Here is a 23,014-nt window from a genome sequence, read left to right as displayed (position 1 = left end):
AGAAATAAATAAATAAATAAATAAATATCTGGAGTATACCTGAATCAGGTTCTGGGAGTTCTTCAACACCTCAAGGGCCCGCCGTGGGTAGAGACAACCAGGAAGGTTTTGGCAAGTCTTGCAGGAACTTGGGCCAAGTTCTTCTTGAACACGTCCACCACTTGTTCCGGGGAATCTTTCTAGCTATTGTTGGTTGGATATTGAAAACAATGTATCTCTAGTGATCATAAAGTGGTCTCTTAATTGTGCTTGTCGAAAATAATAATTAATAATAATAAATTGTACTTGCAGCGTCTCTACGACTCGCTCGGTCTCTCCTTCAGCACATGTGAGGAACACATGAATTAATTGTTTTTCGACTACCTAACCTAACCTAACCTAACCTACCTAACCTAACCTACCTAACCTAACCTAACCTAACCTAACCTAACCTAACCTAACCTACCTAACCTAACCTAACCAAACTTTTTCGGGTACCTAACCTAACCTAACCTATAAAGATAGGTTAGGTTAGGTAGGGTTGGTTAGGTTCAGTCATATATCTACGTTAATTTTAACTCCAATAAAAAAAATTGATCTCATACATAATGAAATGGGTAGCTTTATCATTTCATAAGAAAAAAATTAGAGAAAATATATTAATTCAGGAAAACTTGGCTTATTAGGCAAATCGGGCCTTGCATAGTAGGCTGAGAAGTGCGTTCTGGCTACTAGGTACGACATATATATATATATATATATATATATATATATATATATATATATATATATATATATATATATGCAACCCATCCTCCGAATTGACAGTACGATTTAATACTAAGTGTAATAAGTACACTTTCTTACTGTAATAAGCAGTGCATAATTGCACTTACGGGGCTGTTACATTGACCCAACTCCCTCCCCCGCTTTAATTATTCTCGTTTTCTGTTAAGTGACTCAGAATTTTAGGATGACGTTTTCAATTTCGATTTGCAATACACAAGTTTTAAATATCAGGAATTTCTTTTTCAGGTTTATTAAACAACATAGATTTTATGCAAAATTTTAAAATATCCTGAGTTAATTTACAATTTATTGATATATTTTAGTTTTGTTTTATTAGTTTTATAAAACTGTAATATCAATATAGCTATAAGTTAAGTACTAATTGTAATTAGGAAGCAATAAAATTATTATCTTCAAAAACTAAGACGGTTAGGTGAGGTTGTGGTTTTCTATTCAGTTTTTCAGGTAAACTCAAATATTCACAATATATTTGACAGTACGATTTAATACTAAGTGAAAATAAGTACAATTCCTAACTGCTATGAATAGTACATAATTGCACTTAATTGTCTTCTTACATTTACCACCCCATTTTTGGAGGACGGGCTGATATATATCTTGAGTTAGAAGTTGACGGAGATGATCTAATGCATTATTTACAGGCCAGAGAGACAAAGAGTGAGACAGACACAGATTTATACAGTGAGAATGATTCATAGTAATACAGAGAGACGCATTGTACCACGCAGTGAGCCACAGATAAAGACACAGAGACAGTGAGCCAGCGAGAGAGAGAACATAATAGCCAGCACGCACGCAAGATCTCCCCTCTCACTTTCAGCATCATATAACACCACACGTCACATAAACCGCCACCACAGGCACCACAACGTTCTTAACAATTTTTGTTTTGTAACAGAGAAACGTTTAATTAATATTTAGTTAATAAACGTTATGGGACTTGTAAACATTCCATATCAGGCCAAGATCCGCTTCCAACGTTTTATGCAGACCTCTAGATATCTTCCTTTACTTCTTTCTCTCTATATCCCGGCTACTTGTCCACATGTCCCAGTTATTAGTCTGTTTCATATCCCTTCCAATTGCTATATGTAGTCATGTTAGCCTTTGGGATTTCTTTTGATAATCACCTTAGAAAAGACTGAACACATTCGGCACCCGACATCATATGGAAAGATTTTGCGGCTTTAGAATCAATGGAATGTGTTGATGAACATCTTGGTTAATGTTCTAGTTAGAATTAGCAACCTCTCTCGTGACAACTTGTTCTAATCGTTACAGCAGTGTACATGCGCCTTACATTTTTAAACATTAAAAAAAATTACTTATAGTTCGAGTGATAGTGTGTATTGGTGAAATTCTACGTAACTATGTTGTTTAGATACAGCTACTTGGAACAAAAAGTTCCTAGTAGCACGGGCTATGGTGAGCCCGTAGTGAACTTGCGTGTAACTAGTAATGACAACATTAGCAGCAATAGTAACAGTGGTAGGCCTAGTAATGACAACATTAGCAGCAATAGTAACAGTGGTAGGCCTAGTAATGACAACATTAGCAGCAAGAGTAACAGTGGTAGGCCTAGTAATGACAACATTAGCAGCAAGAGTAACAGTGGTAGGCCTAGTAATGACAACATTAGCAGCAAGAGTAACAGTGGTAGGCCTAGTAATGACAACATTAGCAGCAAGAGTAACAGTGGTAGGCCTAGTAATGACAAAAGTAGCAGCGTTAAAAGAAATGTGCTTTGTAAAGTTATTCTAATCAAGAACAACTGGCATGAGGTAGAGTGCAACACTGAGCCTTCACAGTTCACCGTAATGTATTACTGCTATTCATTAAGAATATTGCCTTCATAACCATTTACAGTTCATTTACATTTTAATTAACGATGCGTATTCCTGCACGGTAAATAAAGTTTAATTAAATGTACACGGCCATCAAACATTACCAAATAATATTTGCTTGTGAAGCTGTAAATGGTTGGACTTAATGAGGTTATGGTTCGAATTATCCATCTGTATAATGGTTTGGTATGTGGCTAGGCCGTGACTAATCCAAGGGAGTCACTTCGCAACCATTGGGTAATGTTATACTTCTCGCGTTGATAACATCACTGCACTGGGTGGAGGTCAACTCCAAGGTGGACCTCCAAGATGAACATTATGCAAGCTTCTTGTCCTAATCCCATTCAACCTTTTACCACGTTCCAATCAATCAACCAGTTATGGGATAACTGGGATCTATCAGTTGATTTTGTAAAAGCGCCCAAGAAAGATAGTGTGCACGCTACATTATTAAAACAGTTAACACTGAAAAGCATCACTGAAAGTACTCAGAGTATGGGTAATGATGTGTATCAGTGCTATACCGACGGCTCTGTAGAAAAAGGTGGACGATGTACCGGATGTGCATGTAATATATTTGAACAATCTTCTCTCGTACATACAGCAATGAAGCGCGTCAATGACTGGGCAAGTACAACTCAAACCGAACTTGCAAGGTATATACCTTGCCACTGAATTTTTAAAAGACAAAGGCAGGGGACTTATATACTGTGACTCGCAGAATGCACTCCTGGTATTGAACGCACATAATAGTGACACCCAGAAAATAGTCAGTGATATTCGAATGAATGTTTTAGCTGCTAAAGAAAACAGATTTGAAATTAAATTCCTATGGATACCATCACATGTTGGCATCTGAAGGCATGACACTGTTGATATGCTTGCTAAGTCAGCCTGCAGAAAACCAGTGGCAGAAATTGATATGGGTGTTTCATTAGCAGTGACAAAGAGCATACTTAAACAAATATCTAATGAAGATCTCACCGACCTAACAAATTCTCAAAGACCTGAAAGTTGTAGCATTAAATATTATGATAGATATCGTGAGGAGACATTCACATATGGGACTAATAGAACAAGAACCTGGCAATGTGATGTTATAGTGGCCAGAATACGCCTGGGATATAGATGTATCTGGTAGCTTTCTCAAAACCCAAATGTCGAGTACACAATGTGTCAACTTTGTGAAAGAGAAAACATGCACTCTCTTGAACATTATATTGTAGAATGTCCTATATTGACTGACTTTCGTCCTCCTGGGCTAAGGTATGCTGAACTGTGTAATTACTATATGAGTACTGGAACACTTGATGATATATTGGACTTGTACCTAAGGTTAACCATGTAATGTATCAATTATACGATGTATGTATGTGATGTAACTATATAACCTGAGCTTGTAAAAGCACCTTAATCACCTTCAGTGATTAAGTGCTTAATTGCACTCTAGTTTCTCTATCAGCTATCTCACCCTGTCAGAGTAAAAGAGACAAATGTGAATGCATGTGTGTGTATATACGTATGTATATATGTATATGTGTGTGTGTATGTAATGTGTATAAAGTATATATGGAAGCTGATCAGAATTACATTTCACATTTGTAAATGCACATTAATGACACTATGTAAAAGACACATCGAACACTTTATGTAGGGCATACGTAAATCTGTGTATCTATGTATTTACGTATGTAGGTTAGCTTAGCATTTTAAAAGCACCGAATCACCTTCTGTGGTTGATTGTTCAATAAATCCCTGAACTATATGTTTAACACATCTCTAACCCTGTCCATGGAGGACAGAAGAAAATGTATATATGCTGGTTAGCATTGTAAATGTGTGGCCACGTCTGTGGTAGAAAAAAAAACACGTTCCTTATATCCAAGTTCCTTGGCCTCATATCCCAGCTCTTGGTTATCATATTCCGGTTTCTTGTCCTCATATTCCAGCCCCCCTTGTCCTCACGTACCTTCTCTTTGTCCTCATATCCTAGCTCCTTGTCCTCATTTCCTAGCTCCTTGTCCTCATATCCTAGCTCCTTCTCCTCATATCCCAGTTCCTTGTCCTCCTATCTCAGCTCACAATGTATTTCATATTAAATCTATTTCCATTTACTGTGGTTGTTCGACAGGCGACAGGATTATCGCCAAGAAAATTCAGTTCCTTGAGAGAGACGCGCGGCACCTTAAGATAGACAACACAAAGCAATCTGGTTTCCTGCAAAAAAAAACTTCACGTTCTTCTAAGCTGGTAAAAACAAAGCTTTGATAAGGAGTTAACGGGACGAGGCTCCTCCATCCGGCGTCCTCGGCTCCTCAAGCCTTGAGTAAACCTTTCACCGCCTGCGTGTTATGGGAATGAAAAATTGGTCAATTATAGTTAGGATAAATATGCCCATTCTCTGGTTGACCAGTCGCCAGTTTCACACGGATCTGTTCCCCCATTCCATACATAAACCAGTCCCCCTATCTTAAACACAGACCAATCCCCCCTCATCCTATCCCATGCATAGACCAATCCTCTATCCTAAGCAGATAACAGTAACTGATATTATTATTGAAAAACATTTTGAGGCAATGGAATGACTTGACCTCGCGATCTGCTGATTCTCAGACGCTTGTTATTAAGGCAATTAATAACGCCTGCCTTAATAACGCCTGTTATTAAGGTTGGCGTCTGCGATTCGCCAGATTGTGATTTTATTATCACGTCATTGTGAATTTATTGCGATTCTTTTTATTATTATTATTATTATTATTATTATTATTATTATTATTATTATTATTATTATTATTATTATTATTATTATTATTATTATTATTTACAATTTTTAATTAATTTAAGTTTGTCAATCTTATATATTCAGTTATTATAATTAAGGGTCAGTGAACCTGGAATGTGCATGAGGTCATCTGCCAGGCGGTCACTTTGAGCGATATATCCTCCCTGATACACGATAATGTGGCTCCACGTATCATACATGTTGGCAGACAAGCATCAGGGCGCGGAAGGTCAAGTGTGAGGGGTCGAGCCTTTCTCTCTGACCGGGGCCTCGGTGCCTGGACCAAGGTGGACCGGGGCCTCGGTGCCTGAACCAAGGTGGACCGGGGCCTCGGTGCCTGGACCAAGGTGGACCGGGGCCTCGGTGCCTGGACCAAGGTGGACCGGGGCCTCGGTGCCTGGACCAAGGTGGACCGGGGCCCTCGGTGTCTGGATCAAGCTGGACCGGGGCCCTCGGTGCCTGGACCAAGGTGGACAGGGGCCTCGGTGCCTCTACCAAGGTGGACCGGGGCCTCGATGCCTGGACCAAGGTGGACCGGGGCCTCGGTGCCTGGACCAAGGCGAACCGGGGCCTCGGTGCCTGGACCAAGGCGAACCGGGGCCTCGGTGCCTGGACCAAGGCGAACCGGGGCCTCGGTGCCTGGACCAAGGTGGACCGAACAGCACCAGTACGCACATTGGGTCCTATGATAGTGGTCTACGTCCTCGACTCACAACCGAAGATTCCAAATTCGATCCCCAGCCGGGAGAAAAGAACAAAGTTAGACACGTTAACTTGATGCCTCTACCAAGCAGTAAATAGGTACCTGGAAGTGCCTATTATGAGTATTAAGTGAACTTTGAAGAGCTCCTTGACTGACAGCTGAGATAAAAAAAAATATTAATGATATATACTAGAGTCAAAATTTTAATTATATTTAGCTCCACATTCATCCCACTTGTGAAACATTAATTTCCCGGCCCTTTGGTGGACACAGAGGCTGTAGATCATCTGCATTCACGAAAACATTTACATATTCTTGGCCCGAACTGTCAGCTCCGCCCCCCTCTCCTGCTCTTTCTGTTTGTGAAGCAAGTGTAGAGAACGAAATATGACTGAAAAACCCCCTTAACTTAATTACATTACACAAATATATTTGTTAATGTGCATTATCCCATTTTAATAAGTCGTTGCTAAATATATATATTATATATATATATATATATATATATATATATATATATATATATATATATATATATATATATATATATATATATATATATATATATATATATATAATGATTTGGGTCCTGGGATAGTTCCTTTGGCACAGATATTGACGTCCTCGGCTCACAATCGAGGAACATGAGTCCAGTCCCAAAGTCCCGGACTGAACATGAGTCCAGTCCCAAAGTCCCGGACTGAACATGAGTCCAGTCCCAAAGTCCCGGACTGAACATGAGTCCAGTCCCAAAGTCCCGGACTGAACATGAGTCCAGTCCAATGAATTAGGCACCAAGTGGGAGTTAGCCAACCGTGGTTGGTTGCATTCATCAATCATCACTTTATTCATCAAGCACATCACTTCACTAAAATAAATTGTTCTTCCCCTCTCACCAATTAAGCTTCCTATCAGCTTCGTCAAGCATAAATATAAAGCTTTCCTCTAATTCATATATTTCTTCACCCTTCCACCGAGCCAAACCAGCTTGTTAAGGGTTGATCTGATAATTTTAATTGCCGTTTTTCTTTTTTGCATAAATTATTAGATTGTCATTCACACTGAAGCAAGTTATTCATTTTTTTTTTAATATGGAATTTATTTTTCATATTAATGTTTACGATTGTTGAACGTTTGCTAAAATTTGGTGCTCCTACGTCGCATTTTTAACGGAATCGGCCATTGTTGCCGTTTTCTATGTATCGGTCTTGATGGGTTAGGTGGGGTTGCTTGGGTTATTACGTTTCTGAGTAGGTAAAACCGTTAGATTTCTGGCGTTTCTGGTTGGGCGAAACCGTTGCATTTTTTACGCAGTGGTAAATCGTAAGAACAGGCAGAAGAGCCAATAGGAGAAGAGCCAATAGGAGAAGAGCCAATAGGAGAAGAGCCAATAGGAGAAGAGCCAAAATAATGATTCTGATTGGCTATGATAATGTATGCCTCGCAGATACTTTGCATATATCTTTTATTTAGCGACAAAGATATAATTATCTATTCTGCATATAACGAAAGTGTTTGTGGGAATATGTTATACAATTTCTGAAAATGAAAATGTAAAAAAAATCATTTAAACTGATGTGGTGGGTCCCGTCAGGGGCCTGGTGGTGGTGGGTCCCCTCAGGGGCCTGGTGGTGGTGGTGGGTCCCGTCAGGGGCCTGGTGGTGGTGGTGGGTCCCGTCAGGGGCCTGGTGGTGGTGGGTCCCCTCAGGGGCCTGGTGGTGGTGGTGGGTCCCCTCAGGGGCCTGGTGGTGGTGGTGGGTCCCCTCAGGGGCCTGGTGGTGGTGGGTCCCCTCAGGGGCCTGGTGGTGGTGGGTCCCCTCAGGGGCCTGGTGGTGGTGGTGGGTCCCCTCAGGGGCCTGGTGGTGGTGGGTCCCCTCAGGGGCCTGGTGGTGGTGGTGGGTCCCGTCAGGGGCCTGGTGGTGGTGGTGGGTCCCGTCAGGGGCCTGGTGGTGGTGGTGGGTCCCCTCAGGGGCCTGGTGGTGGTGGTGGGTCCCGTCAGGGGCCTGGTGGTGGTGGTGGGTCCCGTCAGGGGCCTGGTGGTGGTGGGTCCCCTCAGGGGCCTGGTGGTGGTGGGTCCCCTCAGGGGCCTGGTGGTGGTGGTGGGTCCCGTCAGGGGCCTGGTGGTGGTGGGTCCCCTCAGGGGCCTGGTGGTGGTGGTGGGTCCCGTCAGGGGCCTGGTGGTGGTGGTGGGTCCCCTCAGGGGCCTGGTGGTGGTGGTGGGTCCCGTCAGGGGCCTGGTGGTGGTGGGTCCCCTCAGGGGCCTGGTGGTGGTGGGTCCCCTCAGGGGCCTGGTGGTGGTGGTGGGTCCCGTCAGGGGCCTGGTGGTGGTGGGTCCCCTCAGGGGCCTGGTGGTGGTGGTGGGTCCCGTCAGGGGCCTGGTGGTGGTGGGTCCCCTCAGGGGCCTGGTGGTGGTGGTGGGTCCCGTCAGGGGCCTGGTGGTGGTGGGTCCCCTCAGGGGCCTGGTGGTGGTGGTGGGTCCCGTCAGGGGCCTGGTGGTGGTGGGTCCCCTCAGGAGCCTGGTGGGGGTGGGTCCCCTCAGGGGCCTGGTGGTGGTGGTGGGTCCCCTCAGGGGCCTGGTGGTGGTGGTGGGTCCCTTCAGGGTCCTGGTGGTGGGTCCCCTCAGGGGCCTGGTGGTGGTGGGTCCCCTCAGGGGCCTGGTGGGGGTGGTGGGTCCCCTCAGGGGCCTGGTGGTGGTAGTGGGTCCCCTCAGTTGCCTGGTGGGGGTGGTGGGTCCCCTCAGGGGCCTGGTGGTGGTGGTGGGTCCCCTCAGGGGCCTGGTCGCGGTGGGTCCCCTCAGGGGCCTGGTGGGGGTGGGTCCCCTCAGGGGCCTGGTGGGGGTGGTGGGTCCCCTCAGGGGCCTGGTGGGGGTGGGTTCCCTCAGGGGCCTGGTGGTGGTGGTGGGTCCCCTCAGGGGCCTGGTGGGGGTGGGTCCCCTCAGGGGCTTGGTGGTGGTGGGTCCCCACAGGGGCCTGGTGGTGGTGGTGGGTCCCCTCAGGGGCCTGGTGGTGGTGGGTCCCTTCAGGGGCCTGGTGGTGGTGGTGGGTCCCCTCAGGGGCCTGGTGGTGGTGGGTCCCCTCAGGGGCCTGGTGGTGGTGAGTCCCCTCAGGGGCCTGGTGGTGGTGGTGGGTCCCCTCAGGGGCCTGGTGGTGGTGGGTCCCCTCAGGGGCCTGGTGGTGGTGGTGGGTCCCCTCAGGGGCCTGATGGTGGTGGGTCCCCTCAGGGGCCTGGTGGGGTTGGGTCCCCTCAGGGGCCTGGTGGGGGTGGTGGGTCCCCTCAGGGGCCTGGTGGGGATGGGTCCCCTCAGGGGCCTGGTGGTGGTGGGTCCCCACAGGGGCCTGGTGGTGGTGGTGGGTCCCCTCAGGGGCCTGGTGGTGGTGGGTCCCTTCAGGGGCCAGGTGGTGGTGGTGGGTCCCCTCAGGGGCCTGGTGGTGGTGAGTCCCCTCAGGGGCCTGGTGGTGGTGGTGGGTCCCCTCAGGGGCCTGGTGGTGGTGGGTCCCCTCAGGGGCCTGGTGGTGGTGGTGGGTCCCCTCAGGGGCCTGATGGTGGTGGGTCCCCTCAGGGGCCTGGTGGGGGTGGGTCCCCTCAGGGGCCTGGTGGGGGTGGTGGGTCCCCTCAGGGGCCTGGTGGGGGTGGGTCCCCTCAGGGGCCTGGTGGTGGTGGTGGGTCCCCTCAGGGGCCTGGTGGGGGTGGTGGGTCCCCTCAGGGGCCTGGTGGTGGTGGGTCCCCTCAGGGGCCTGGTGGTGGTGGTGGTTCCATCTGATTTTTATTTTTTTGGAGTAAAGAGGAAGGAGAGGCATAGGTGAAGGGAAGTATAGAAGTGGGAAATACAGTGAGAGGTATGAAAGCAGGCGGGCTGTCCGCCTTGCTGACCCGATGTGTGGGTGTTGGCAGCTAAGCTAAGCTGATTTGTGGGACTCGTCTTTGCCTGCCCATATCCCCCCCTCAACAACTGTCCGCCTCCCCCCACACAACCGTCCCCCCCCCCCACCCACCGCCCACACCTACTCAGCCTCCACCAGTTAGCTTCCACTCTTAATATATCTGTAACTGTACCTCTCTCCCACACCTTATTTTCTTTTCTCCTCACTACCCTCATCTACTTTCTACCCCATCTACTTTCTACCTTCTCCGTCCCATCTACCTCAGGTCTCTGTGTCTTCTTTATCTGTCGCGTGCCTTGCCCCCCTCTCCTGTTCTCTCGCCTCTCGCTTCTTCCTCATCTCTCACCTGGATTCCCTTCCCACACCTCTCCTCCCTCACCTCTCCCTCCCTCACCTCTCTCTCCCTCACCTCTCCCTCCCTCACCTCTCCCTCCCTCACCTCTCCCCTCCCTCACCTCTCTCTCCCTCCCTCACCTCTCCCTCCCTCACCTCTCCCTCAGCCAGGAGTTACAGCCCCGCTCCTGTGCCAGGTAAGTCCACTACGGGCTCACCATAGCCCGTGTTATTTGGAACGTTTTGTTCCCAGTAGCCTAATCTTAAACAACAACAACCTCTCCCTCCCTCACCCCTCCTCACCTCCCCCCCCTCCCTCACCCCTCTCCCCTCCACACCTCCCCCTCCTCACCTTCACGCCTGCAGAGGTATATGCAAATGTAATTTTTTCCTTGTGGTAAAATTGGGTCCAGCACCCGCGCCATTGACTGGCAAATTATAATTTACTTGCAGTAAACCCATCGCTTGACAGCCTTGAACCACGCCCTGGCCGCCAGCCGCCACCCCTGGCCGCCGCCAGCCGCCGCCCCTGGCCGTCAGCCGCCGCCCCTGGACGCCAGCCGCAGCCCCTGACAGCCAGCCGCTGCCGCCCCTGGCCGCCAGCCGCCGCCCCTGACCGCCCGCCGCCGCCCCTGGCTGCCAGTCGCCGCCCCTGACCGCCAGCCGCCGCCCCTGGCTGCCAGCCGCCGTCCCTGGCCGCCAGCCGCTGCCCCTGGCCGCCAGCCGCCGCCCCTGGCGGCCAGCCGCCGCCCCTGGCCGCCAGCCGCCGCCCCTGGCCGCCAGCCGCCGCCCCTGGCCACCAGCCGCTGCCCTGGCCGCCAGCCGCCGCCCCTGGCCGCCAGCCGCCGCCCCTGGCCGCCGCCCCTGGCCGCCAGCCGCCGCCCCTGGCCGCCAGCCGCCGCCCCTGGCCGCCAGCCGCCGCCCCTGGCCGCCAGCCGCCGCCCCTGGCCGCCAGCCGCCGCCCCTGGCCGCCAGCCGCCGCCCCTGGCCGCCAGCCGCTGCCCCTGGCCGCCAGCCGCCGCCCATGGCCGCCAGCCGCCGCCCGTCGCCTCCAGCCGCCACTCCTGGCCGCCAGCCGCCACCCCTAGCTGCCAGTCGCCGCCCCTGGCCGCCCCTGGCCGCCAGCAGCCGCCCTTGGCCGCCCGCCGCCGCCCCTGGCCGCCAGCCGCCGCCCTTGGCCGCCCGCCGCCGCCCCTGGCCGCCAGCCGCCGCCCTTGGCCGCCAGCCGCCGCCCCTGGCCGCCCGCCGCCGCCCCTGGCCGCCAGCCACCGCCCCTGGCCGTCCGCCGCCGCCCCTGGCCGCCAGCCGCCGCCCTTGGCCACCCGCCGCCGCCCCTGGCCGCCCGCCGCCGCCCTTGGCCGCCCTTGGCCGCCCCTGGCCGCCCGCCGCCGCCCCTGGCCGCCAGCCGCCGCCCCTGGCTGCCAGCCGCCGCCCCTGGCCGCCAGCCGCCGCCCCTGGCCGCCAGCCACCGCCCCTGGCCGCCAGCCGCCGCCCCTGGCCGCCAGCCGCCGCCCCTGGCCGCCAGCCGCCGCCCCTGGCCGCCAGCCGCCGCCCCTGGCCGCCAGCCACCGCCCCTGGCCGCCAGCCGCCGCCCCTGGCCGCCAGCCGCCGCCCCTGGCCGCCAGCCGCCGCCCCTGGCCACCAGCCGCCGCCCCTGGCCGCCAGCCGCCGCCCCTGGCCGCCAGCCGCCGCCCCTGGCCGCCAGCCGCCGCCCCTGGCCGCCAGCCACCGCCCCTGGCCGCCAGCCGCCGCCCCTGGCCGCCAGCCGCCGCCCCTGGCCGCCAGCCGCCGCCCCTGGCCGCCAGCCGCCGCCCCTGGCCGCCAGCCGCCGCCCCTGGCCGCCAGCCGCCGCCCCTGGCCGCCAGCCACCGCCCCTGGCCGCCAGCCGCCGCCCCTGGCCGCCAGCCGCCGCCCCTGGCCGCCAGCCGCCGCCCCTGGCCGCCAGCCGCCGCCCCTGGCCGCCAGCCACAGCCCCTGGCCGCCAGCCGCCGCCCCTGGCCGCCAGCCGCCGCCCCTGGCCGCCAGCCGCCGCCCCTGGCCGCCAGCCGCCGCCCCTGGCCGCCAGCCGCCGCCCCTGGCCGCCAGCCGCCGCCCCTGGCCGCCAGCCGCCGCCCCTGGCCGCCAGCCGCCGCCCCTGGCCGCCAGCCACCGCCCCTGGCCGCCAGCCGCCGCCCCTGGCCGCCAGCCGCCAGCCGCCGCCCCTGGCCGCCAGCCGCCGCCCCTGGCCGCCAGCCACCGCCCCTGACCGCCAGCCGCCGCCCCTGGCCGCCAGCCTCCGCCCCTGACCGCCAGCCGCCGCCCCTGGCCGCCAGCCGCCGCCCCTGGCCGCCAGCTGCCGCCCCTGGCCGCCAGCCGCCGCCCCTGGCCGCCAGCCGCCGCCCCTGGCCGCCAGCCGCCGCCCCTGGCCACCAGCCGCCGCCCCTGGCCGCCAGCCACCGCCCCTGGCCGCCAGCCGCCGCCAGCCGCCGCCCCTGGCCGCCGCCCCTGGCCGCCGCCCCTGGCCGCCGCCCCTGGCCGCCAGCCGCCGCCCCTGGCCGCCAGCCGCCGCCCCTGGCCGCCAGCCGCCGCCCCTGGCCGCCAGCCGCCGCCCCTGGCCGCCAGCCGCCGCCCCTGGCCGCCAGCCGCCGCCCCTGGCCGCCAGCCGCCGCCCCTGGCCGCCAGCCACCGCCCCTGGCCGCCAGCCGCCGCCCCTGGCCGCCAGCCGCCAGCCGCCGCCCCTGGCCGCCAGCCGCCGCCCCTGGCCGCCAGCCACCGCCCCTGACCGCCAGCCGCCGCCCCTGGCCGCCAGCCTCCGCCCCTGACCGCCAGCCGCCGCCCCTGGCCGCCAGCCGCCGCCCCTGGCCGCCAGCTGCCGCCCCTGGCCGCCAGCCGCCGCCCTGGCCGCCAGCCGCCGCCCCTGGCCGCCAGCCGCCGCCCCTGGCCACCAGCCGCCGCCCCTGGCCGCCAGCCACCGCCCCTGGCCGCCAGCCGCCGCCCCTGGCCGCCGCCCCTGGCCGCCAGCCGCCGCCCCTGGCCGCCAGCCGCCGCCCCTGGCCGCCAGCCGCCGCCCCTGGCCGCCAGCCGCCGCCCCTGGCCGCCAGCCGCCGCCCCTGGCCGCCAGCCGCCGCCCCTGGCCGCCAGCCGCCGCCCCTGGCCGCCAGCCGCCGCCCCTGGCCGCCAGCCGCCGCCCCTGGCCGCCAGCCGCCGCCCCTGGCCGCCAGCCACCGCCCCTGGCCGCCAGCCGCCGCCCCTGGCCGCCAGCCGCCGCCCCTGGCCGCCAGCCGCCGCCCCTGGCCGCCAGCCACAGCCCCTGGCCGCCAGCCGCCGCCCCTGGCCGCCAGCCGCCGCCCCTGGCCGCCAGCCGCCGTGCCTGGCCGCCAGCCGCCGCCCCTGGCCGCCAGCCGCCGCCCCTGGCCGCCAGCCGCCGCCCCTGGCCGCCAGCCGCCGCCCCTGGCCGCCAGCCCCCGCCAGCCGCCGCCCCTGGCCGCCAGCCGCCGCCCCTGGCCGCCAGCCGCCGCCCCTGGCCGCCAGCCACCGCCCCTGACCGCCAGCCGCCGCCCCTGGCCGCCAGCCTCCGCCCCTGACCGCCAGCCGCCGCCCCTGGCCGCCAGCTGCCGCCCCTGGCCGCCAGCCGCCGCCCCTGGCCGCCAGCCGCCGCCCCTGGCCGCCAGCCGCCGCCCCTGGCCACCAGCCGCCGCCCCTGGCCGCCAGCCACCGCCCCTGGCCGCCAGCCGCCGCCCCTGGCCGCCAGCCCCCGCCAGCCGCCGCCCCTGGCCGCCAGCCGCCGCCCCTGGCCGCCAGCCGCCGCCCCTGGCCGCCAGCCACCGCCCCTGACCGCCAGCCGCCGCCCCTGGCCGCCAGCCTCCGCCCCTGACCGCCAGCCGCCGCCCCTGGCCGCCAGCCGCCGCCCCTGGCCGCCAGCTGCCGCCCCTGGCCGCCAGCCGCCGCCCCTGGCCGCCAGCCGCCGCCCCTGGCCGCCAGCCGCCGCCCCTGGCCACCAGCCGCCGCCCCTGGCCGCCAGCCACCGCCCCTGGCCGCCAGCCTCCGCCCCTGGCCGCCAGCCGCCGCCCCTGGCCGCCAGCCGCCGCCCCTGGCCGCCAGCCGCCGCCCCTGGCCGCCAGCCGCCGCCCCTGGCCGCCAGCCGCCGCCCCTGGCCGCCAGCCGCCGCCCCTGGCCTCCAGCCGCCGCCCCTGGCCTCCAGCCGCCGCCCCTGGCCTCCAGCCGCCGCCCCTGGCCGCCAGCCGCCGCCCTTGGCCGCCATCAGCAAGTCTCTGAAATACCGGGATTTTGAAGCGTTACTTGATAGCGTAAAAATAGCGGTGCATTAGTTAGTTTTAGTTTAGTTCATTTATTATGCACCCCATACCCATCTTGTGGGCGGTAGTGGAGATTGTTACAGAGGCACATAATGGGCTCAGGGACTGAACACCACAATTCATTTAGCTAAATGTGCATTAAGCGGTGCAATACGTGTGTAGAACAGCGGTTTTTCTTATCACTGCTCTGACAGACAGGCAAGAGGAGGGAACTATCAGGGAAAGTCGCCAAGCCACAATGACTATATAGCGTTTGGAAGGATAAGGATTTACGATGGGACGGTGGGGGGGGAGGAGGGGGAGGAATGGTGGCCCAACCACTTGGACGGTCGGGGATTGAACGCCGACCTGCATGAAGCGAGACCGTCGCTCTACCGTCCAGCCCAAGTGACAAAGACAGTGTGGTTGTTGTGTTTGTCGCTGACTTTTCTTACGGGACAGGCTGGCACGCTGCCAATACTCTCCTCGGTCAATGTCTCAAAGTTTTTTAATTAAACCCGGTTATTGCAACATGTGCAGGTTGCAGAGAACACAATTTTTCTGTATTTTTTGGTACAAACTTAATTTTCAGTGTGTTGCAAGGCTAAAGATAACAAAATTAGTGTAAAATGGCCAGGAAGATTTTACCAGCTCTAATTAGGAGCCTCAGGCAAGGCTCGGTCAAGCCACAGTCCAACCCTCCTATGCTTGTCCGAGCGGCGCTCCGCCCAAAAGATGCATTTATATATTTTTAACTATAATGAAAAGACCACATTTTCTCAAATGTAATTTAATAAAATTGTGTGATAAACTATACTTAATTAGGCCAAGTATAGGTTAGGTTAAGTTAAGCGTTTTGGCTCTTTTGGCGAACCACACGTGGAAGGGGGGGGGGGGGGAAAGGGGGGAGGGAAGGCATTTAGGAACGGGCAATTCGAACACAGGAAACGAGTGAAGCACTGTTGGAGAAAAGTTCGAACGTTTGAACGTAATCAGTTGTGAGTTGCCTGTCCTCATAATAGAGCGTCGAATTTTGACGTATACTCTACCTAAGGCCACAAAATTGTCGTACTAGAAAATAGATGCAGCTCGTGAAATTGTTCCGTTTTCTGTTTTGGATCCTCTGGTAGGTTAGGAGAAGGGCACTTTAGTACAACAGTTTCCTTGACGTTGGGCGAGGACGGGCTGCACATTTAAAGGAAGGGAGGAACACCTGAGGCAGGTACAATATACCTTCCTCTCACTCCGTAACAAATGCAACTGTTTCCCCCAGACAGATACGTACAGACCCAAGCAACCCACCTAACCTATCGAGACCAATGCGTGGCTAACGTCAATATTGCGGTGGTATAATTATTACTACAACGTCGCATTTTAGTACGACAGTTTCCTGACGTTGGGAAACCTTTGGAGGACGGGCTGCATGAACAATGGCCTAACTGTAAGTTGAACCATAAGTTCTCAGTGAGGAAACTATTCTCCAAACTGAACATTCGTTCAAACTTTTCTTGAACGCGGGTAAATCTTCCAGTCTTCGTCTGCCACTCACGTATGTCAATGCGTCACTCACGTATGTCAATGCGTCACTCACGTATGTCAATGCGTCACTCACGTTTGACAATGCGTCACTCACGTATGTCAATGCGTCACTCACGTATGTCAATGCGTCACTCACGTATGACAATGCGTCACTCACGTATGACAATGCGTCACTCACGTACTCTCCCCCACGTACTGCAAATACGAGTAATTGCCAACAGAACCAATACACCTGACCCCAAAACTAAAATAGGTCTAATTATACCCAAACTCATGACTTATATATGACAATGTCAGACCACGGAGGAAAAATGAAACAGGAAATTTCCTTAAGTACTTTCGTATATTAAATACATCTTCAGAAGGTGACCTTCTGAAGATGTATTTAATATACGAAAGTACTTAAGGAAATTTCCTGTTTCATTTTTCCTCCGTGGTCTGACATTGTCACATTCTTAATCACGTGTTTATTTTCGTGATATACACACATGACTTATATATGTATCTATGTTCGAGAAGCTAGTTTAGGGTTACCCAGTGCGTCAAATTTGACGGATGCGTCTTTGGGGACGCAGTCCAGCGCTAGGACTGAGCAGTGAGCATATGGCCTGAGGACTGACTGGTGTCGGCCGCCGCCTGCATGAGCACATATACCCCTGAGCATTGGCTTATATGTCTTGTGCACAATAAGCCAAAACTTGGGTGAGGCAGCTGAATTATTAACTAGTAATTTGACCATTGTTTACGTGGGCGGGCTGGTAATTAGACAGCATTTCCACATGCGACATTAATGAAGCTTCGAGTCACAAGATTATGCTCGATGCAGGGAAGGCTGGCGGACGCCTTGTTCAGCCCATCCTCCAAACAAAGATCCAAAAGTGATTCCATTCACCCGCCAAACCCCCTGTTTATGAATGAAAAGCGGTTTACACACGACTCACAACTGCTGACATTCGAACATATCCGGAACAAGTGCTTCACTGACGAATTTTGTTCGAACCACAACGTTGTAAATGCTTCACCCACGTACTACAAATACAAATAATCGCCAACAGAATCTAAACACCTAACCTAACCTATGCCTATTAATACACAATATGCTAATATATTATAATATTAATTTATACTTGAGAAAATTCCCGTTTTGAATGAACAGCATGTTAAAATTTATGAATGCGTCTGTGGGGTTGACCGCTGGACGTAATGGACTTGAGTCGAGGATGGGTTGAACGCCTTGTTAAGTGGGCAACCCGTCCTCGACTCAAGTCCATTACATCCAGCGGTTGACCCCACAGACGCATTCATAAATTTTTACATGCTGTTTACTCAAAACGGAAATTTTCTTAAATATAAATTAATATTATAATATATTAGCATATTGTGCATAAATAGACATGGTTAGGTTAGGTTAGGTGTTTAGGTTCTGTTGGCGATTATTTGAATTTGTAGTACGTGGGTGAAGCATTTATAGCGTTGTGATTCGAACAAAATTCCTCAGTGAAGCACTTGTTCCGGATATGTTCGAACATCAGCAGTTGTGAGTCGTGTGTAAACCGCTTTTCATTCATAAACAGGGGGTTTGGCGGGTGGATGGAATCACTTTTGGATCTTTGTTTGGAGGACGGGCTGAAGGTAGAAGTTTACAGTAAGTGTACGCAATAAAAATTCACAGCTTCGAATCCCTGTATAATTCATACATACATACATACATACATACATACATACATACATACATACATACATACATACATACATACATACATACATACACACATAGTCACTCCACACACACACAGGTAAGTTGTATATATCACTTGAAACATTCAATATACATTGTATATATTTATGGATTTTGTATATGGTTTTTTGTTATTTGATTTTGAATTTTGTGCATATATAAAATAAAATCCATTGCGTGGCAAATCCAGACAAGAGGCAAGTTTATTAAACCCGGCCTCCATTGTCACGACACCATGGCTGGGGTTTAAAATATTCTACCTGGTTTATTTCTGTACAACCTTCGCCAAATTCAAACAGTTTGGTTTTATTGACTATTATGGAGATAGAAAATATATTTCTGCTTTGGTTGATACATAATTACTATTGGTAATTTTCTTTATTTACTGCGTCTGTTTTTCTGCCCTTATGTACTCACCTAGTTGTGCTTGCGAGGGTTGAGCTTCGGCTCTTTGGTCCCACCTTTCAATGGTCAATCAACTGGTGTACAGATTCCTGATCCTATTATGCTTTATCATATTTACATTTGAAAATGTGTATGGAGTCAGCCTCCACCACATGACTGCTTAATGCATTCCATCTATTAACTCCCCTGACACTAAACAGTTCTTTTTAATGTCTCTGTTTCTTATTTGGGTACTTAGTTTCCACCTGTGTCCCCTTGTTAAACAATTTATCTCTATCTACCGTGTCGATTCCTCTTAGAACTTTGTAGGTAGTGATCATGTCTCCCCGAGCTCTCCTATCCTGTGTTTGCGGGGGTTGAGCTCTGGCTCTTTGGTCACGCCTCTCAACTGTCAATCAACTGCTGTACAGGTTCCTGAACCTACTGGGCTCTATCTTGAACACTACACTTGAAACTGTGTATGGAGTCAGCCTCCACCACATCACTGCCTAATGCATTCCATTTGTCAACCACTCATTTGGGCTCATGTGTGTGTGTGTGTGTGTGTGTGTGTGTGTGTGTGTGTGTGTGGGTGTGTGTGTGTGTACTCACCTAGTTGTGTTTGCGGGGGATGAGCTCTGGCTCTTTGGTCCCGCCTCTCAACCGTCAATCAACAGGTGTACAGATTCCTGAGCCTATTGGGCTCTATCATATTTACACTTGAAATTGTGTATGGAGTCAGCCTCCACCACATCACTTCCTAGTGCATTCCATTTGTCAACCACTCTGACACTAAAAAAGTTCTTTCTAATATCTCTGTGGCTCATTTGGGCACTCAGTTTCCACCTGTGTCCCCTTGTGCGTGTGCCCCTTGTGTTAAATAGCACACACACACACACCCCTTGTGTGTGTGTGTGTGTATTAGAGACTCGTTGGTAAGAGCAATGGGTGTGTGTGTTAAGGAAAAAAATACAGCATCACCTTTATAAAAACCCCAATGTATAGAATTTATTACGGATAACGAAATTTATTATACATTAGAGAGACCCCAAGATGGGCTGGAGAATGCTGTCCTGCTCAGCATGACACGAGAGACCTTCCCCATGTGTTTCAGAGCATAATGAGAGGTGATGCTCATGAGCGCTCGAGTAAAGCTTTCATTATATGCTTGTTAGCATTGTAAAAGCTAATGTGTCATTTTCAGCTACACCTTCAGGTTGGTAACAGCTCTCTCATAGTACCCTGTTTGTGTACTGTAGCAGCTCTCTCATAGTACCCTGTCTGTGTACTGTAGTAGCTCTCTCATAGTACCCTGTCTGTGTACTGTAGCAGCTCTCTAACCCTGTCTGTGTACTGTAGCAGCTCTCTAACCCTGTCTGTGTACTGTAGCAGCTCTCTCATAGTACCTGTCTGTGTACTGTAGCAGCTCTCTTATAGTACCCTGTCTGTATACTGTAGCAGCTCTCTCGTAGTACCTTGTCTGTGTACTGTAGCAGCTCTCTCATAGTACCCTGTCTGTGTACTGTAGCAGCTCTCTCATAGTACCCTGTCTGTGTACTGTAGCAGCTCTCTCATAGTACCCTGTCTGTGTACTGTAGCAGCTCTCTAACCCTGTCTGTGTACTGTAGCAGCTCTCTAACCCTGTCTGTGTACTGTAGCAGCTCTCTCATAGTACCTTGTCTGTGTACTGTAGCAGCTCTCTCATAGTACCCTGTCTGTGTACTGTAGCAGCTCTCTCATAGTACCCTGTCTGTGTACTGTAGCAGCTCTCTCATAGTACCCTGTCTGTGTACTGTAGCAGCTCTCTCGTAGTACCTTGTCTGTGTACTGTAGCAGCTCTCTCATAGTACCCTGTCTGTTTACTGTAGCAGCTCTCTCATAGTACCCTGTCTGTTTACTGTAGCAGCTCTCTCATAGTACCCTGTCTGTTTACTGTAGCAGCTCTCTCATAGTACCCTGTCTGTGTACTGTAGCAGCTCTCTCATAGTACCCTGTCTGTGTACTGTAGCAGCTCTCTCATAGTACCCTGTCTGTGTACAGTAGCAGCTCTCTCATAGTACCTTGTCTGTGTACTGTAGCAGCTCTCTCATAGTACCCTGTCTGTGTACTGTAGCAGCTCTCTCATAGTACCCTGTCTGTTTACTGTAGCAGCTCTCTAACCCTGTCTGTGTACTGTAGCAGCTCTCTCGTAGTACCTTGTCTGTGTACTGTAGCAGCTCTCTCATAGTACCCTGTCTGTGTACTGTAGCAGCTCTCTCATAGTACCCTGTCTGTGTACTGTAGCAGCTCTCTCATAGTACCCTGTCTGTGTACTGTAGCAGCTCTCTAACCCTGTCTGTGTACAGTAGCAGCTCTCTAACCCTGTCTGTGTACAGTAGCAGCTCTCTAACCCTGTCTGTGTACTGTAGCAGCTCTCTAACCCTGTCTGTGTACAGTAGCAGCTCTCTAACCCTGTCTGTGTACAGTAGCAGCTCTCTAACCCTGTCTGTGTACAGTAGCAGCTCTCTAACCCTGTCTGTGTACTGTAGCAGCTCTCTCATAGTACCCTGTCTGTGTACAGTAGCAGCTCTCTAACCCTGTCTGTGTACAGTAGCAGCTCTCTAACCCTGTCTGTGTACTGTAGCAGCTCTCTAACCCTGTCTGTGTACAGTAGCAGCTCTCTAACCCTGTCTGTGTACTGTAGCAGCTCTCTAACCCTGTCTGTGTACTGTAGCAGCTCTCTAACCCTGTCTGTGTACAGTAGCAGCTCTCTAACCCTGTCTGTGTACAGTAGCAGCTCTCTAACCCTGTCTGTGTACAGTAGCAGCTCTCTAACCCTGTCTGTGTACTGTAGCAGCTCTCTAACCCTGTCTGTGTACTGTAGCAGCTCTCTAACCCTGTCTGTGTACAGTAGCAGCTCTCTAACCCTGTCTGTGTACAGTAGCAGCTCTCTAACCCTGTCTGTGTACTGTAGCAGCTCTCTAACCCTGTCTGTGTACAGTAGCAGCTCTCTAACCCTGTCTGTGTACTGTAGCAGCTCTCTAACCCTGTCTGTGTACAGTAGCAGCTCTCTAACCCTGTCTGTGTACAGTAGCAGCTCTCTAACCCTGTCTGTGTACAGTAGCAGCTCTCTAACCCTGTCTGTGTACTGTAGCAGCTCTCTAACCCTGTCTGTGTACAGTAGCAGCTCTCTAACCCTGTCTGTGTACAGTAGCAGCTCTCTAACCCTGTCTGTGTACTGTAGCAGCTCTCTAACCCTGTCTGTGTACTGTAGCAGCTCTCTAACCCTGTCTGTGTACTGTAGCAGCTCTCTAACCCTGTCTGTGTACTGTAGCAGCTCTCTAACCTTGTCTGTGTACTGTAGCAGCTCTCTAACCCTGTCTGTGTACTGTAGCAGCTCTCTAACCCTGTCTGTGTACTGTAGCAGCTCTCTAACCCTGTCTGTGTACTGTAGCAGCTCTCTAACCCTGTCTGTGTACTGTAGCAGCTCTCTAACCCTGTCTGTGTACTGTAGCAGCTCTCTAACCCTGTCTGTGTACAGTAGCAGCTCTCTAACCCTGTCTGTGTACTGTAGCAGCTCTCTAACCCTGTCTGTGTACTGTAGCAGCTCTCTAACCCTGTCTGTGTACTGTAGCAGCTCTCTAACCCTGTCTGTGTACAGTAGCAGCTCTCTAACCCTGTCTGTGTACTGTAGCAGCTCTCTAACCCTGTCTGTGTACTGTAGCAGCTCTCTAACCCTGTCTACGTAGAACACAAGGAAATGTATACATATTGTTTAGCATTGTATTAATACACTGCCACCTCTATGGAAGAAAATAAAGTATTAACAAAAAACTTGTTTAGAGTCAACTGTGTTTCTGGAGACGGAGTGGTGAGAGTGCCTGATGAGAGAGTGCCCGGCGAGAGAGAGTGCCCGGTGAGAGAGTGCCTGATGAGAGAGTGCCTGGTGAGAGAGTGCCCGGTGAGAGAGAGTGCCCGGTGAGAGAGTGCCTGATGAGAGAGTGCCTGGTGAGAGAGTGCCTGGTGAGAGAGTGCCCGGTGAGAGAGAGTGCCCGGTGAGAGAGTGCCTGATGAGAGAGTGCCTGGTGAGAGAGTGCCTGGTGAGAGAGTGCCCGGTGAGAGAGTGCCCGGTGAGAGAGAGTGCCCGGTGAGAGAGTGCCCGGTGAGAGAGTGCCCGGTGAATGAGTGCCCGGTGAGAGAGTGCCCGGTGAGAGAGTGCCTGGTGAGAGTGCCTGGTGAGAGAGTGCCCGGTGAGAGAGTGCCCGGTAAGAGAGAGTGCCCGGTGAGAGAGTGCCCGGTGAGAGAGTGCCTGATGAGAGAGTGCCCGGTGAGAGAGTGCCCGGTGAGAGAGAGTGCCCGGTGAGAGAGTGCCCGGTGAGAGAGTGCCCGGTGAGAGAGAGTGCCCGGTGAGAGAGTGCCCGGTGAGAGAGTGCCCGGTGAGAGAGAGTGCCCGGTGAGAGAGTGCCCGGTGAGAGAGTGCCCGGTGAGAGAGAGTGCCCGGTGAGAGAGTGCCCGGTGAGAGAGTGCCCGGTGAGTGAGTGCCCGGTGAGAGAGTGCCCGGTGAGAGTGCTTGGTGAGAGAGTGCCCGGTGAGAGAGTGCCCGATGAGAGAGTGCCCGGTGAGAAAGTGCCCGGTGAGAGAGTGCCCAGTGAGAGTGCCTGGTGAGAGAGTGCCTGGTGAGAGAGTGCCTGGTGAGAGAGTGCCCGGTGAGAGAGTACCCAGTGAGAGTGCCCGGTGAGAGAGTGCCTGGTGAGAGAGTGCCTGGTGA

The 23,014-nt window shown here is 53.6% G+C and overlaps 1 protein-coding gene across 1 annotated transcript in view; it reads left to right on the top strand.

Annotated features, from left to right (window-relative positions):
- The first annotated feature begins 2,159 nt into the window (after positions 1 to 2,159).
- Positions 2,160 to 23,014, top strand: part of LOC138367499 (polysialoglycoprotein-like) — a 30,747-nt gene continuing 9,892 nt past the window's right edge. Inside the window, exon 1 of the mRNA XM_069329173.1 lies at positions 2,160 to 2,603. Coding sequence (XP_069185274.1) covers positions 2,160 to 2,603 — 444 coding nt within the window. The remainder of the gene's footprint in view (positions 2,604 to 23,014) is intronic.

Source organism: Procambarus clarkii, chromosome 22 (assembly GCF_040958095.1).
Source record: "Procambarus clarkii isolate CNS0578487 chromosome 22, FALCON_Pclarkii_2.0, whole genome shotgun sequence".
In the NCBI taxonomy this organism is placed as follows: Eukaryota; Metazoa; Arthropoda; class Malacostraca; order Decapoda; family Cambaridae; genus Procambarus; species Procambarus clarkii.
The sequence above is the reverse complement of the archived record's forward strand: the minus strand, read 5'-3'. Positions and strand labels throughout refer to the sequence as shown.